Here is a 15,953-nt window from a genome sequence, read left to right on the forward strand (position 1 = left end):
AGAAAGGTATCCTTAATGGATAGGGCAGAGCTAATCAAATATAAAACCAGGGATACTAGAAGGGGAGAGGAGGGTAAAATTTCAGTCCCCTTTGTAACCAAGTATAGTAATGCAGCTAGAGATATCAGGAAAATTATCCATAAACATTGGGGAATCTTACATAAGGACCCAATGTTACAGCAAATATTGCCATCAAGACCTGAAATAATCTTTACAAAGGCAACAAATCTAAAACAAAGATTAGCGCCTAGCTGTTTGAAAAAAGACAATCAAAGACCGGTTACGATTACAACAGGGTTCTTTATGTGTCAAACATGTAAAGGCTGTAAACTACATCCTAACTCCCAAAAAAGCTTCAAAACAATAAAATCAGAAGCTTCTCAAATCAATTATGTAATAAAAGACATGATTGACTGTAACACAAGCAACGTGGTTTATTTGTTGCAATGTCCTTGCAATAAACAATATATTGGGAGGACAACAAGGAAACTCAAAATACGCATTGCAGAACATGTAAGAAATATTGAGAAAGGCCTACTACAGCATAGTGTATCCAAGCATTTTAAAGAGTTTCATGGCCAAGATCCAAGAGGCTTGAAATTTGTGGGCATTGAGAAAGTTAGACCTAGTTGGAGAGGAGGGAATCCGATAACAAAAATATCCAGACAGGAGACTTATTGGATTTATGCCCTCAAAACATTAGCCCCACTTGGTCTTAACATCGATATAGATCTGGGTTCTTTTTTAAGGGATTAAGTTCCATCCATGATTTGTATGTTCCACAAATAGTTATATACATCATTTGCGTGAACATGAGAATGAGGAATGAGATGAGTATTGTAAGATCTCTTTATGAGTATATCATCATGTGAGTTAAGAATATACGCTATATGATTTGGCTATTTCCATAACATTTTTTGTGCATTAGCGTATGAGAGAACGGGTAGTTTGCAACTAACTGTCTATATTTGATTAACCATTTTCTATTTTCCTTTCTGTACAATTGTAATAAAATGTCCCTTACTATTATTGGGTATGTGTATCATAAGAAACATGCAGTGCCACTATGAAGTGTTAATCTAAACACATATAATTGTTAAAATATATATGTAGCAACAAATCCTCTGGTCTGTACCAATCCGCTGTGCGTCGAACCAACATAACATGTAATAAGGATTTGTATATATGTAATATGTTCCACTGGTGGGAATATGAGATGCAATTCCCATCAATAATAATAAAGGGTTAATATCATGGATGAGATCCTACTACACATTACCATAATTGGTCTAGAGTCAGTGGAGTTTATAGCTCCACGTCTATAATGGGTTAATAGTGGCATATACCCCACAATCTAAAGATTAGTATATAATCTACCCCCAAACCATTAACCGGCTATGTAACACGTAGCCGTGATACAATTCTGCAACACGAAGGTTAGAAATAGTATACTCCCCCACTTTACAACAAGTCTATACACACTATTGATTAGTCATCAAATCCTTTATGGAATGGTGTCTAAGCAACTATTAGATAGAGGTATAAATGTTTAGAACCTATATAATGTGTCTGTATATTAAGCATAATTATACAATGCAATATGTATTATTTGTCTATTTTGTTTAGGTTGATCAATATACCAATTATGTATTATATTAGAGGGTGACTACATATTTAAATTTGCTCTTGCTTATACTTGGTTATTCACCATTTAATCATCAAAGGCTGCACAGTATGGTAGTAGTATAAATGGTACCTAAAAGTAATCAATTGTTTAGCTATGCATTATATATATCAAAACCATAGAGCCAATGTATTATGGAAAAAACTTTTTAATTAATTGATTTTTTTAATTAACCAATTGCATAATGGAGGAGGGTATATAACCCTAGATGAGGGACAGAGAGCAGAATCAGCCCCTGACGAAGCCTAACGGAGAAACGCGTAGGGCGTGGTTTACAGACAGTGAACACAGTGTATTCAGCAGGAGTAGCAGCAGACAGCAGCCAAGAGGTGCCGGTGGCCGTTTGTCCCACTATTTGCCTGCAGGAAGACTAGCAGCGCAGAGGATTGAGGCCCCGCTCCCACAGCCCACCGGACGAACTCTCGCGAGAGGGAGTGACGTCACCACGTTGTCACGTGGCACGGAGCGTCCCCAGGAGACGTGGGTGACCGGAGGAAGATTGAGAACTCTTCGTGGGAAAACAGAAATAACTCTCTATATGTGAAACCGGACAGCACCTACCTTTAAGTACCACTAAGGACTGTTGAAGAAATCTGCATAGTGTTACTACCCTTTTCCAATGAGTGTGAGATGCTCAGAATTCTCAAAAGTTTTATGATATCTCACAGAATGTGAGTCTTTTACTTATAGTCATTTTTATTAATAATTTTAATAAACTGTGTTACGCTATTTGTGTTCTATCTCTCTTCCTGCATGGGTACCTTTGCTCGAGATTGCAATTGCTGTGGATGACCAGCTGTTCCAGACTCATCATTTAATTGTTCCAGATCCCAGAGTGGATACAAGGCTTGATATTATCCTATACGCTGTGAGTGCATATTATACCTTCTGGCGGTTTATTTGTTAGAACATACTACCCTATGTTTGTTTTTTCTTGTCTCCATTTGCGCCTAGGTCATTCTCTTTGGATATATATATATATATATATATATATATATATATATATATATATATGTATATGTATATATGTATATATATGTATATATAAAACAAAAAACAACACAAAAATATAAGTGATAATATTAATAATAAAAATAATATTATAACTAATAAGTATATATTCATAAAAATAACACACAATTAACTAAATATAACAACAAATCATAACGTGATAGTGATAAAGAATAAGTCCAAAATAAATGTTCCACTTTAAAAAATCCAGAGAGATAAGAGTCCCGATGAAGATCCAGAGAGAGTTGTGCAGCTTCAAAAAAGGTGGTATAGCCAACCAATACGAATCTAAGAACAAAAAACAAACAGAAGCGCAAGCTCCATAGCACGTAACGCTTTAAACAATAAAGTACATTTATTTAAAAAACTGCAGCCCAAAGGCGTCCTGGCGTCCCTGCGATCCAGCGATCCAGCTAGCTGTATTTTCAGTGCTGGTAACTGTTCCATGCTAAGAGCAGAGGACATGGAGATACTGATAGGCTCAGTTCCTTGGCGCCAACTCATGAGAGGAGCTGGTGGTGGCTACAAGCTGTGCAGATGTACCCTGCCTACCAGGGACCCCCCTCACCCTCGCAGATGACTACACAGAGATTTCTCTCCCACGTATGGTTGCTTTTTTTAATCCTGTAAGTGCATTTCCTTTGGGCTGCAGTTTTTTTAAATAAATGTACTTTATTGTTTAAACAGTTACGTGCTATGGAGCTTGCGCTTCTGTTAGTTTTTTGTTCATGTATATATATATATATATATCGATGGGGTTTATGTCCGAACTTTGATAGCCATTCTACAACATAAAGTTAAGATTTACTTTAGAGCTTAGTTTTTATTGACCGCTCACATTTAGTTTTTTTTTTTTTTTTTTTTTTTTAAATGATGTAATATTAGGAATGTTCACATTTGTATTAAAGCAACACTGGTGCAGTAGCTGAATGATCATGTTTTTGTAATGCAGAGATTTGTGCGGTTCTTCTTGGAAAAATACAATCGTCATGTATGTACTGCTGATCGTTTGGAGTTTATAAATGGATGGTACGTCCTGGTGATTATCAGTGATTTGATGACAATAATTGGATCGATACTTAAGATGGAAATCAAAGCCAAGGTACATTCAGTGTTGGAACTGTTTAGCAACATGACATAAAGCAATTGTTGTTTGGAGCATTGGTATTAATTTTACACTCTAAATTTAGTGTACATTTCTTGCAAATAAAAAGAAAATCCTGGATTTATCTAAAATACGTTTGATTTTGTCTTTCCGATTATTAAACAAAAAAATGAATGTAACATTGTATTTATTTTGGGGGCGTAGTGCTTGAATGTTTCAGCTTGGTATTGGGGTCCACTTGTTGGTCTCAAAATGTAAAGGTGGAGACATTACATTGTACTATAATCAAATTAGAGAAATGGAAACTTATAGAATACTAAAAGACTACTGCTTTCATATATACAGTACACATCTCTGTACCAAATCTAACTGACCTGGTCCATGCATGGGAAGTGTAATCCTTAAGGGATAATTCCATCTTGTCCAAAGTGGCTGTTGGGACATTATCGTACGACATTGCCCTTTGATGTCAGTGGGAGTTTTTATCTGATCACATCCCAAATTTAATTTATTTATAAAATGTGTTACCGGGAAGTAATACATTGAGAGTTACCTCTCGTTTTTCAGGTATGTCCTGGGCACAGAGTTAAGACAAATAATACATGGTTACAAGTACAGTTACATAATGAGCAGGGTATACATTATATACAAGACATTGCATGCACAGTTAAAGATAATATATGTTATGGGCGTATGTAACAGTTACAGACCAGATTAAATGTGAGACAGCCTAAGGTTTGAAAGAACTTAGACTGGTGGTGGATGTGAGATTCTCCGGTAGACTGTTCCAGTTTTGGGGTGCACGGTAAGAGAAGGAGGAACGGCCGGATACTTTGTTGAGCCTTGGGACCATGAACAGTCTTTTGGAGTCAGATCTCAGATGATAAGTGCTGCAGGTGGTAGGGGTGAGGAGCTCGTTCAGATTGACGGGTAGCTTGCCCATAAAGAATTTGAAGGCAAGACAGAAAAGGTGAACTTTGCACCCAGATTCAAGTGATGACCAATCTAGTTCTTTGAGCATTTCGCAGTAATGTGTGTTGTAGTTGCATTGGAGAACAAAACGGCATATTGAATTGTAGAGGGTGTCAAGTTTGCTAAGGTGGGTTTTGGGTGCTGAGCCGTATACTATGTCCCCATAGTCGATAATTGGCATTAGCATCTGCTGTGCAAAAAGGTTTCTGACCAGCAGACTTAGGGAGGATTTGTTCCTGTAAAGTACACCTAGTTTTACATAGGTTTTGGATGTCAGGGTATCAATGTCCATCCCAAATGTGAAATGGGAGTCAAACCATATGCCCAGGTATTTAAAACTAGTAACAGGAGTTAGGGTGGTGGTAGCGTTGGTTCTAATCTACAGCTCAGTCATTGGAGGCGTTAAAAAATTGCTTTGGTCCCAAATACCATTGTTCCAGTCTTGTCAGTGTTTAAAAACAGTTTGTTTTGGAAAATACAATTTTCAATTCTCAAAACGTCAGATTGAAGTATGTGTTCAAGGTCGTTGAGGCTAGGGCTGTGTGCATATAAGATTGTGTCATCTGCATACATGTGTATTGAGGCTTCCTTACAAGCTGTGGGAAGATCATTAATGAACACTGGGAAGAGTAGGGGCCCCAGAACAGAGCCTTGCGGGACACGACAGGTGATATCCAGGGGGTTGGAGTTAGAGCCTGAGATGGATACATGTTGGGCTCTACCTGATATGTAGGAATGAAACCAGTTTAAAGCATGTTTCCCTATTCCAGAGCTTTGGAGTTTGTTAAGCAGGATAGCATGATCAACTGTGTCAAAAGCCTTTGCAAAACCTAGAAATATTGCACCAGTGAGTTGTCCCCGTTCCATTCCACACTGGGTCTCATTGCAAACTTTTAGCAGGGTACTTACCATGGAGTGTTTGGGGCGAAAGCCAGATTGGAATTGGCTAGGGAAATTTGTCTTGGTATAGTAATCGCTTAATTGGGAGTGAACAATTTTTTCCTCACTTTGGATAGTATTGGGAGAAGAGAGATTGGCCTGTAGTTTGAGACAGTGTTTTGTCCCCATTTTTGAAGATTGGGACAACTCTGGCAGTTTTCCATGTCTTAGGGATATGGTCTGCAGACAGGATAGTCTTGATTATGGAAACAATTGGTTTGGCAATGGCTGGGGCACCAAGTCTTAGGAATCTAGATTGCAGTAAGTCAGGTCCACATTGGCTGCTTAGTTTTAATTTAAGGAGCGCTTGTGTAATCTCCGCTTTGGATACTGGGACAAATTGAAAATTGTGAGCAGTGCTGGGAACGGGTGGAGCTATAGCGGTACTCTCAGAATGATCAGAAAATGGTCACTTCACATTATATTGCCCCCTAAAAAGTGACACAAGCAACTTTGTATACTCTTTGATATTTTTCCTTTTCTCTTCGTCCTTTTTTGTCCGAGTCTTGCTTTTACATCCATGTGTGCAATAATAATAATAATAATAATCTGATGACTAATACACTCCTTTCTTTCCCCTGTTGCGCTTATATTACCTCCCCGCAGAATCTGACCAGTTATGATGTTTGCAGCCTTTTACTGGGAACATCCACATTACTTGTTTGGGTCGGTGTCATCCGATATTTGGGATACTTCCAAAAATATAATGTAAGTATATCTTATTTATCTATTTCTATGTGGTTTTAGCATTTCTAAAGCTGGTCTTTGTTTTATATTTCTTTTTAAGGTGCTTATATTAACGATGCAAGCCTCGCTGCCCAAAGTGCTACGGTTCTGCTGCTGTGCGGGGATGATTTACCTGGGATATATGTTCTGTGGCTGGATTGTGTTGGGGCCCTACCATGAAAAGGTGCGTGTCTTACCTACCATGAAAAGGTGCGCGTCTTACCTACCATGAAAAGGTGCGCGTCTTACCTACCATGAAAAGGTGCGCGTCTTACCTACCATGAAAAGGTGCGTGTCTTACCTACCATGAAAAGGTGCGTCTTACCTACCATGAAAAGGTGCGCGTCTTATATACCATGAAAAGGTGCGTGTCTTATATACCATGAAAAGGTGCGCGTCTTACCTACCATGAAAAGGTGCGTGTCTTACCTACCATGAAAAGGTGCGCGTCTTACCTACCATGAAAAGGTGCGTGTCTTATATACCATGAAAAGGTGCGCGTCTTACCTACCATGAAAAGGTGCGCATCTTGCCTACCATGAAAAGGTGCGTCTTACCTACCATGAAAAGGTGCGTGTCTTACCTACCATGAAAAGGTGCGTGTCCTACCTACCATGAAAAGGTGCGTGTCTTACCTACCATGAAAAGGTGCGCGTCTTACCTACCATGAAAAGGTGCGTGTCTTACCTACCATGAAAAGGTGCGAGTCTTATATACCATGAAAAGGTGCGTGTCTTACCTACCATGAAAAGGTGCGCGTCTTACCTACCATGAAAAGGTGCGTGTCTTATAATATTACTCTTTTAATAGTCCCTTATAATCGGAGAAAGACGCTTTGCGCTTTGTGCCTCCAGCGCGTGAGAAGAGAGAACGGGAGGAAATGCTTCTGTTTCCAAACATTTCATGTGCTTTAAGGTCCAGCCCTAACATCGCCTTAATGTTGCTTTAAACACCTTCCTGCAGCACTGAACACTTGTCCATATTAAATTTGCTATGCCATTTATCTTCATATTGTATCTTTATATGCACAGCTTCCTCTGTAATCTCACTATACATCTTGTTATAATGTGTAGGAAGCGATGTTCCACTTCCATCTCCTCACATCCATCATGTTACATTGGGGCTTAGTGACCTCCTGGGAACCTCGCTGTTCTCCGGGAGAAATGTTCCCGTTCTGTTTAACGAATAGCTGCCGTGAATAAATCTTACAATCCCGAATCCGAAACAGTCAAAAGAACACCAGGACCAAATAAATAAAATGCCCCGAGTGACTGACCAGGGCAGGATTAGCATTGTGGTAATAACTAGCTGAGTGATAGAGACCGGAGCTGTTAACACGCGTGTAATATACACTTCATTTGGAATGTTGGGCTGAGGATTACTTAGTATCCCATGCTGCACTGGGTGGGAAAGAGGGGGGGGGGGGAGGGGACAAAATTCATTCAAGTGGGACTGACCTGTATGGTAGAAAAGGTTGTCAGTCTTTAAAGCTGCAGTTTAAGCAATATCCTACATGTGTTTTTTTTTTTAATTATTAATCCTGTTCTGTACCAAGAGAAAATACTTTGTAGCATTAAAAAAAAGACCTTTTTAATGTATTCTAATGTAACAAGCATTTTTGTTCCCATAGCCACCATTTACAAAGTCACATCCCCTTCCCCTTCTGAAAACACATCACCGTTTTGAGCCCTGTTCTCTCTAGCAGTGAACCAATTGAATCTAGTGCCTGCCTGGTCACATGATCTTCCTCACAGAACATTGGCTATCAGTGCAGCAGAAGAGGACCCAAGATGCATTTAGTGAACCACGAGCCGAATCTTCGCCGATCGACCGGTGGTCACTTGTCAGTGTGTAGAGTGTATGATGCACACATTGAATAAAAAATAAAATTCAAACGACAGCTTGAACGTCCGCTTTAATACGAACAGTATGCTCTTTTACCACTAGAGGGCTCTGTTGTATAACTACTATACTGCACAAACGTTTGCTGTCCCACATACTGTACCCATGTTTCCGCATCTGATAAAGCCGCAATCTGCTCCCCCTCCCCCTGCCCCCCCCCTAGAAAATAACTTATTTTTATCACCTGAGCCGAGGGCCATTTGGAGCGGATCAGTGATTTCCCGACCCCCAGGGGCCCACCTTAGTTGCCGGTAAAATAGAATTTTTAAATGTTGTTGTCTCTTTGGAGAAACTACAAACCTGGCCCTGGAGTGACCAATAGAAAGGGGCCCGCTCGCCAGGGTTGCAACTTTCTATTGGCTGCCGGAGTGTGTCTGACCCCAGGGCCATTTTGGGTCCACCAGGCAAGTATTCTTGCCTTGTGCCAGCATCTGGGGACCCAAGGAGGTCGGGACTGGTTCGGCTCTGCTGGACCCGTCCAGTTCAGGGAAGTCAAACTGGCATTCACTTTGTAGGTAAAGCGAACACGGAGGTGGCTAAATGCACCAAGGTTTGTGTCTAGGAAAATGATGTAAATAAACATGGCAGCTGCTATATGTTCTTACCGCCAGAGCCTGATAATATGAATCACGCAAGCATTCTTTCCTAAGCTACAGGTACGTGTATGCTGCTGCCAAAAGCAATATTTAATGCATGGTCCCAATTCACCATTGTGCAATTTGGAGCGTGGTTTTTATAAAACCATTTAAAGATACCTTCTGTGACAGGTTAAAAACGGACTGCTACATGTTTAACTGTTTAATGTGGGAAACACCTTTCCAATTTGGGTTAGAAGAGGGGAATATATTTCAGGCCATGGGAACATGCTTCATCGCCTCCTTAAAAACATTCTGCTAATGAGGGACGATGCAGGAATCGCACTAAAATAGCCGGGGTGCTATCCGCATACTCTGTTCTCTCAGGTGTTATTGATTATTGCTCAGTGTATCCTTTTATAACATATCCTAAACTATGAAACGCATGTTAAGTGACGGGTGAGCAGATCTGTGTCGCCGCATTGCACACACTTTTCTATCTTTAATGTAAGATGTTTTATTGGGCGGGCAAGTAATACCCTCCATATTCGAGCTCCCCCCAAAAGCAGCATCTCGTAAAGGAGTCGCTGTCTCCAGAGCTGATGGTGTTTCTGTTCTTGCAGTTTGAAGATATGAACACGGTGGCGGAGTGCCTGTTTTCTTTGGTCAATGGCGACGATATGTTTGCGACCTTTGCTCAGATCCAACAGAAAAGTACCTTGGTCTGGCTCTTCAGCCGATTGTACCTGTACTCCTTCATCAGTCTCTTCATCTACATGATTCTCAGTCTATTTATTGCACTTATAACAGACTCCTATGAAACTATTAAGGTGAGCTCATTTCCCCCCCATTCATATTTAAATAATTGTATTTTGTGCAGATTAGAAAACGGCCCCTGATCAGGAGACTTAGTACGAACATGACCTTTGATTAGAAGAAAAAAAAAATGTTAAAATTGGAATGTTAAAGTAGTCCAAACCCTAATAAAATATGGGCTATTTCTTAATGTCATTAGGACTTGTGATATATGACGCATAGTTTGTTCTCTGTAGTGATGTTTGGCGCATAGCATCATGTCGCGTAATGTTTGTATTATTTTTTTTAATGGTTTGGAAACAGTTATTTTAACTCCGGAGGACCCCTTCCCCCCCCCCTGCCCCTAGTTTGTTCCATCCTAGCATTGTGAAGTTCCTGGTTTTTAGGTCCTCCCTCCAGAGGAAACATAATGGCCACCAAATTGCACAGGCAAATAGGAAGCTGTAATGTGATCAGTTGCAACTTCATAATGGCCGCCGGCCGCTTAAATCCCCTGGAGAGAGCAGGCACTAACTGAGGTAAATACCCAGGGACGCTGCGAAGAATGTTCAGTTCTGTAGAACCCCCAGTTCCAATCTGGTTTAATTTTCTTTTTTAAATGACATCTGTTATAGGAAGAAATTCTAATTCTGCACTAACATAATAAACCAACATTGTAGGATTTACGTCGGTTTTAACTTTTGACAATTTTGACGCACTTTCCACACATTTTTTCACACACTATATATACTTTTTTTTAAATGTATGTATTTATTTATTTTTAAGTACATGCCATTTACATCTGTGTGTTGCCGGCATCAATACTGCTCCGTCTTTTAACACACCTGTTGTCACCAATATACCCGACAAAATCATTTTTGATACCGCGCACATTGTGAGAAAAAGAAAAGTATACGTTTTGTTTTTGCAGTTTGCAGTTTAACGCCAGAGTCACTTTGCGACGTTTGTTACGTACACCTTGTGTCAAGGATTTCTTTAGCAGGTGGTTTCCGAATCCCTGCACATGATTGGCTGACCTGTGTCAGGGTCACTGGACCAGAATGCAGCAGGACATTCTTAGACTAGATGAAGCCAAGTTGGGCTACACTTTTGAGCCAGCAATGTCCACTTCATACTGCTCGTCAGTGAGGTTGGAATACGTACAACTCTGGTACTAAGATGGCGTGTAATATACAGTAGATTTGTTGAAGTTTCCTGTACTAAATCTGTTAAGGAAGCGAAGCTAGAAGTGGGGAAGAGGTGGCCTATCCAGAGACTGCAGCAACCGGTGTGCCATAATGCTCTCTGACTTTCATCCCCTAACTCGGGGGTTCTGCACTCCCGTTCAACAGGTCAGGTTTTCAGGATATCCCTGCTTCAGCACAAGAGTCTTTGAGCCATTGATTAAGCCACCTGTGCTGAAGCAGGGATATCCTTAACAGCTGAGTTGTTGGGGACTGCAGTTGCCCACCACTGCCCTAACTTGTTCCCGGTGCCGCCTCTCCTGAGTATCTCTGCTTTTCCAGGAGACTGTGGGGCGCCACGGTGTCGATCATCCAATTGCGTGGGACTCGAGGATCCTTTTGACGGGAGTAGGGGGGAGGGTTCAGCAAGGTCTTAATTTAGCGTTCTTCTCTTGGTGGTCCAAGAAGAGGAGATTAACCTGTGTCCTAGAGTCTGGTCTGTGGCTCATGGTTACATAGTAAGATGAGGTTGAAAAAAGACACATGTCCTTCGAGTTCAACCTATGCTAAATTTAGAGTGATATTCATCCTATATCTGTATTTGCATTATATCGCTCCAAAGAAAGGCAAGCAAAACATCTCAGTGAAACATGATCCAATGATGTCTCGAAAGGGGAAAAATAAATTCCTTCCTTACTCTAAGTAATGGCAGATTTATCCCTGGATCAACATCCTTCCCATGTTTACTTATTTGGTATATCCATGTAAAAAAAAATCTATATCTGTGTAATCATTTTTTTTTCTTCTTGATGATATTTATTGTATCTGCCATCAGTCTCCTTGGGTAATGAATCCCACGCTGTAACTGCCCTTACTGTAAAGAACCCCTTCCTTTGTTGCTGGTGAAATCTCCTTTCCTCCAACCTTAAGGGATGGCCCGAGTCCTTTGTACTGCCCGTGGGATGAATAGTTCTTTTGAAAGCTCCTTGTACTATCCCCAAATATATTTGTATATAGTTATCACATCTCCTCTCAGACGCCTCTTTTCTAATGTAAATACATCTAATTTATCTCGCCTTGCATCATATATCAGATTGTCCATCCCCTTTATTCATTTGGTGGCTCTTCTCTGCACTTTTTTCCTATTTGTGCCATGTCTTTATAGAAGTTCATCATTTCTCCATCTCACTCCTGTCTCCAGCTCACCCGTTTTACTGCGTGACAATGCTGTTCTCACTAGGACACGTACAATCACATTTCCCACAATGTTTTCCTCCTGCATATAGAGTAAGCCTCTAATCATCATATACACAGGTAAAATAAAGCAATAAACCGTTGGGAAGGAACATTCCGGTATTAACTATAACATTTTCCATTGTTCTTAGAATTATCAGCAGAATGGCTTCCCGTCCACCGACCTCCACGAATTTCTGACGGGAAGCGATGCAATAATTGGGGTACAGAATTGTAGGAAAAGGCCGCAGTCTTCAGTCTCTCTTGTATGCTGCTGTAGAAGGTCTGTACTTGGCGATAAGTGTATTTCCAGTACACTGGAGCCTATAGATTTATATAAATGCGTACGTTTGTGTGTTACAGCTCTGGGAAAATGCAGCTGACTTTCACCTTCATAAAGCTGTAAATAAGCTGCTGCTATAAGGAATTGCTCGCGCTCGCTTTGGGGTTAGTGGGGTTTGCAGCACACACAATGTACTCGGGTAACCAGAGAGACACCGTATAAAATAAGAAGAATTTCAGCTGCAACGCACACAGCAGATTGAAGAAGCTGCAGCCAGCACTGTGTCCTGATGTGCGGTATATTTACTGTAAGACTGTAACATTGCCATTTCATGTAACAAGCGTTACAGTGCCTCCTCACAGAGCAGATACAGGGATGCACGTGTTTAATGTCGATCTCTGGTTACATGTATCTTTTTTAGGCTGCGTTTATAGTGGAGAGCGGCCGCGCTCTCCAGCGCTGATGCTCACCTCTCGCTTTACCAAGCGGCTGCTTTTCATGTTCTTGCCCATCAGACAGAGCGTGTGCTCTGGTAGGCGGGGCTTGTGGAGCAGAGGCGGGACAGGGATCTGTGTGATGGGTATGTATGTATGTGTATGATATATATATATATGTATACACATACATACATACCCATCACACAGATCCCTGTCCCGCCTCTGCTCCACAAGCCCCGCCTACCAGAGCACACGCTCTGTCTGATGGGCAAGAACATGAAAAGCAGCCGCTTGGTAAAGCAAGAGGTGAGCATCAGCGCTGGAGAGCGCGGCCGCTCTCCACTATAAACGCAGCCTAAAAAAGATACATGTAACCAGAGATCGACATTAAACATGTGCATATATATATATATATATATACACCCCGAATTAAAAAAATAATCATTTCAAAAAACATTTTGTACACTGCACACTCTCATAGCACACTGCACACACACAACACACAGCACTCTCACAGCACACTGCATACACTGCACACACACTGCACACTCACTACACACACTCACAGCACCAGCACACTACACACATTCACAGCACACACTCTCAGCACACACTCACAGCACACTGCACACACTGCATACACTGCACCAGCACACACACACACACTCTCCCATACACACACTCTCTCTTTCACACACCCACAAAGTGGGGGGGATGGGGGGAAGAGAGAAGAGTGGCTGGCTCCTCGCCTCCCCCAGGGGCCGACCGCACACCACCCCGCTCCCACCACTGCTCCGGGACACACCCCCCCCCGGCGGCCGCACACCGCCCCCCCCCCCCCCTCCATCACACACCCCGAGCAGGCAGCCACGGGGATCGGGGCTGAAGGGGGACAACGACCCCCCCCCCCCCGGCGGCCGCACAACCCCCCCCCCCTTCCTCCATCACCCGCCCCGGGCAGGCAGCCACGGGAACCGGGGCAGAAGGGGGACACCCTCCTCTCCAGCAAGCACAGAAACACAGATTTGCCTGTAGCTGGAAGCTGAGCGAGGTTCAGCAAGCGTGAGCAAGCAAGCGTGAGCAAGCAAGCGTGAGCTCAGAATGGCACCATAACATATAATGGGTCTCTGAATGTATGCTCAGCGCGCATCAGCAAGCACTACGCCACTATAAACTCAGCCTTAGGAATGACACGAGCTTTCAGATGGATAAACTAACAGACTATACAGTGCCACATTCCTTAACTGAGGAACCGAAAAGTCATTTAATCCCAAAAATAAGTAAAATAGAGTAAATACATTGATTATATCCTAAATCAGACGTGTAAACACACACCGTATATATTGCATAAATATGAGCATTTGCAATATGTATACTTAATCCAGAGATACATTACATATGTATATCTTTTATATACCTGTAGCACCATCCAGGTACAGTTCATGGTGCTTTACAGCAGTAATACACGGGACATAATATATAACCATTAATGGGAATAAGCGCTTCACACATAGAACAATAGGAAAATGAGTCCCTGCCCTGAAGAGCTTACAATCGAAGTGGTAAGTAGGGAGAAGTTAGAGACAGTAGGAGGGGGTTCTGGTAAGGGTTAGGGGGTTCTGGTAAGTGTGTCTGCGAGGGGCCGAGGTCGCTGTATGAGATGTATAGTAATTGTGAATGACAGAAGATGTTATTATAAAATGCAAAGATGTTTCAGTGTCTGTAAGAATCATGCAATACTGGTTTTATTAAAAAAATAAAATTATACATTCTGTATATGGCTTTAAATTGCATGTTTTTCCCATATGATCTGGTTTTGTTCTAATTTGCCGCAGGAAGATATTCCGAAGTACTGTAACCTTTATTACCCCCAGGTTAATAAAGCTTGATAAATCTGCCCCTAAACCAAAGTAAATGTGATAATGAAGACGTTATCTGATGGTGTCTTTCTTTGCAGACAAGGTGGAGATGATGATTTAATACTGGTCAACTGAAAAACTGCCTGGCCTTAGGAAATCGGACATTTTGCAGACCCTACACGAAAGAGAACATTGTTTGGAACAAATGATTTCTTGCCATGTTAAGTTTTCCCTACACTGGGTGTGCTGGGTGCTGGGTGCTGGGTGCCCGACGGCAGTCGGTGCATTGTAGACCTTCAAAGCATTGAATGCTCCTCAAGGTTGAATGAACCTCCTTATATGGAGAAATAGGCCTCCCCTAACGAGATAAATGAAGACCGTGATGTGTAATGTAACGATTTCACTGCTACGCATTCATGACAATATACAGGGTTTTCGTAGCCGTGTTAAATGTAACATACCTTCAAAAGAGCAAATCTTGGTCATTGGGAGTGACTCCGTCACTGGAAGTTACTTAAACTTTATAATATCGGTGACCTAGTCCATATATTTTCACATATTGGAATCAGACTTGCTTCATTGCAATGCATGGATGTATATTATATTTTGGGCCCCAAATCCGGTCTCAAAGTCTAATTTATTTGAGTTGTTAATAGTCCCTTTTTAATCTGATTTAAAGATGAGACTTCGAAAAAGAAATTGCACAACACGTATTGAAAATGATTTCATGTTGTACTTGTCTCTGTAGACGGGTTATGTATTGAGTTTAATAAAGCTTGCCATTTAATGAATCCAACAGGAGTTACAGTTCTTCTAATTTGATCTAAATGATAGAAATTGTGTATTTTCTGATAGTCTTTGCAAATATAAAATGACATGCAATTGAATTAAAATGAAGGTACGTGGAGTTATATTTTTATTTATAAAGGAATATTGTTGGAATGTGCAATTAAAGGCCTGATGTGCAATTAAAGGCATGATGTGCAATTAAAGGCATGATGTGCAATTAAAGGCATGATGTGCAATTAAAGGCATGATGTGCAATTAAAGGCATGATGTGCAATTAAAGGTATGATGTGCAATTAAAGGCATGATGTGCAATTAAAGGCATGATGTGCAATTAAAGGTATGATGTGCAATTAAAGGCATGATGTGCAATTAAAGGCATGATGTGCAATTAAAGGCATGATGTGCAATTAAAGGTATGATGTGCAATTAAAGGCATGATGTGCAATTAAAGGCATGATG

The 15,953-nt window shown here is 41.2% G+C and overlaps 1 protein-coding gene across 3 annotated transcripts in view; it reads left to right on the forward strand.

Annotated features, from left to right (window-relative positions):
- The window catches only part of MCOLN2 (mucolipin TRP cation channel 2), a 58,079-nt gene extending 42,582 nt beyond the window's left edge, over positions 1-15,497 (forward strand). For all 3 annotated transcript variants that reach the window (XM_075615646.1, XM_075615647.1, XM_075615645.1), the window contains exons 9-14: positions 3,648-3,797; positions 6,318-6,419; positions 6,499-6,621; positions 9,538-9,744; positions 12,279-12,409; positions 14,804-15,497. In XM_075615646.1, the coding sequence (XP_075471761.1) occupies positions 3,648-3,797; positions 6,318-6,419; positions 6,499-6,621; positions 9,538-9,744; positions 12,279-12,409; positions 14,804-14,840 (750 nt within the window). In that variant the 3' untranslated portion in view covers positions 14,841-15,497. The remainder of the gene's footprint in view (positions 1-3,647; positions 3,798-6,317; positions 6,420-6,498; positions 6,622-9,537; positions 9,745-12,278; positions 12,410-14,803) is intronic.
- The last annotated feature ends 456 nt before the right edge of the window (positions 15,498-15,953 follow it).

This window comes from Ascaphus truei, chromosome 10, assembly GCF_040206685.1.
Source record: "Ascaphus truei isolate aAscTru1 chromosome 10, aAscTru1.hap1, whole genome shotgun sequence".
NCBI classification, from domain to species: Eukaryota; Metazoa; Chordata; class Amphibia; order Anura; family Ascaphidae; genus Ascaphus; species Ascaphus truei.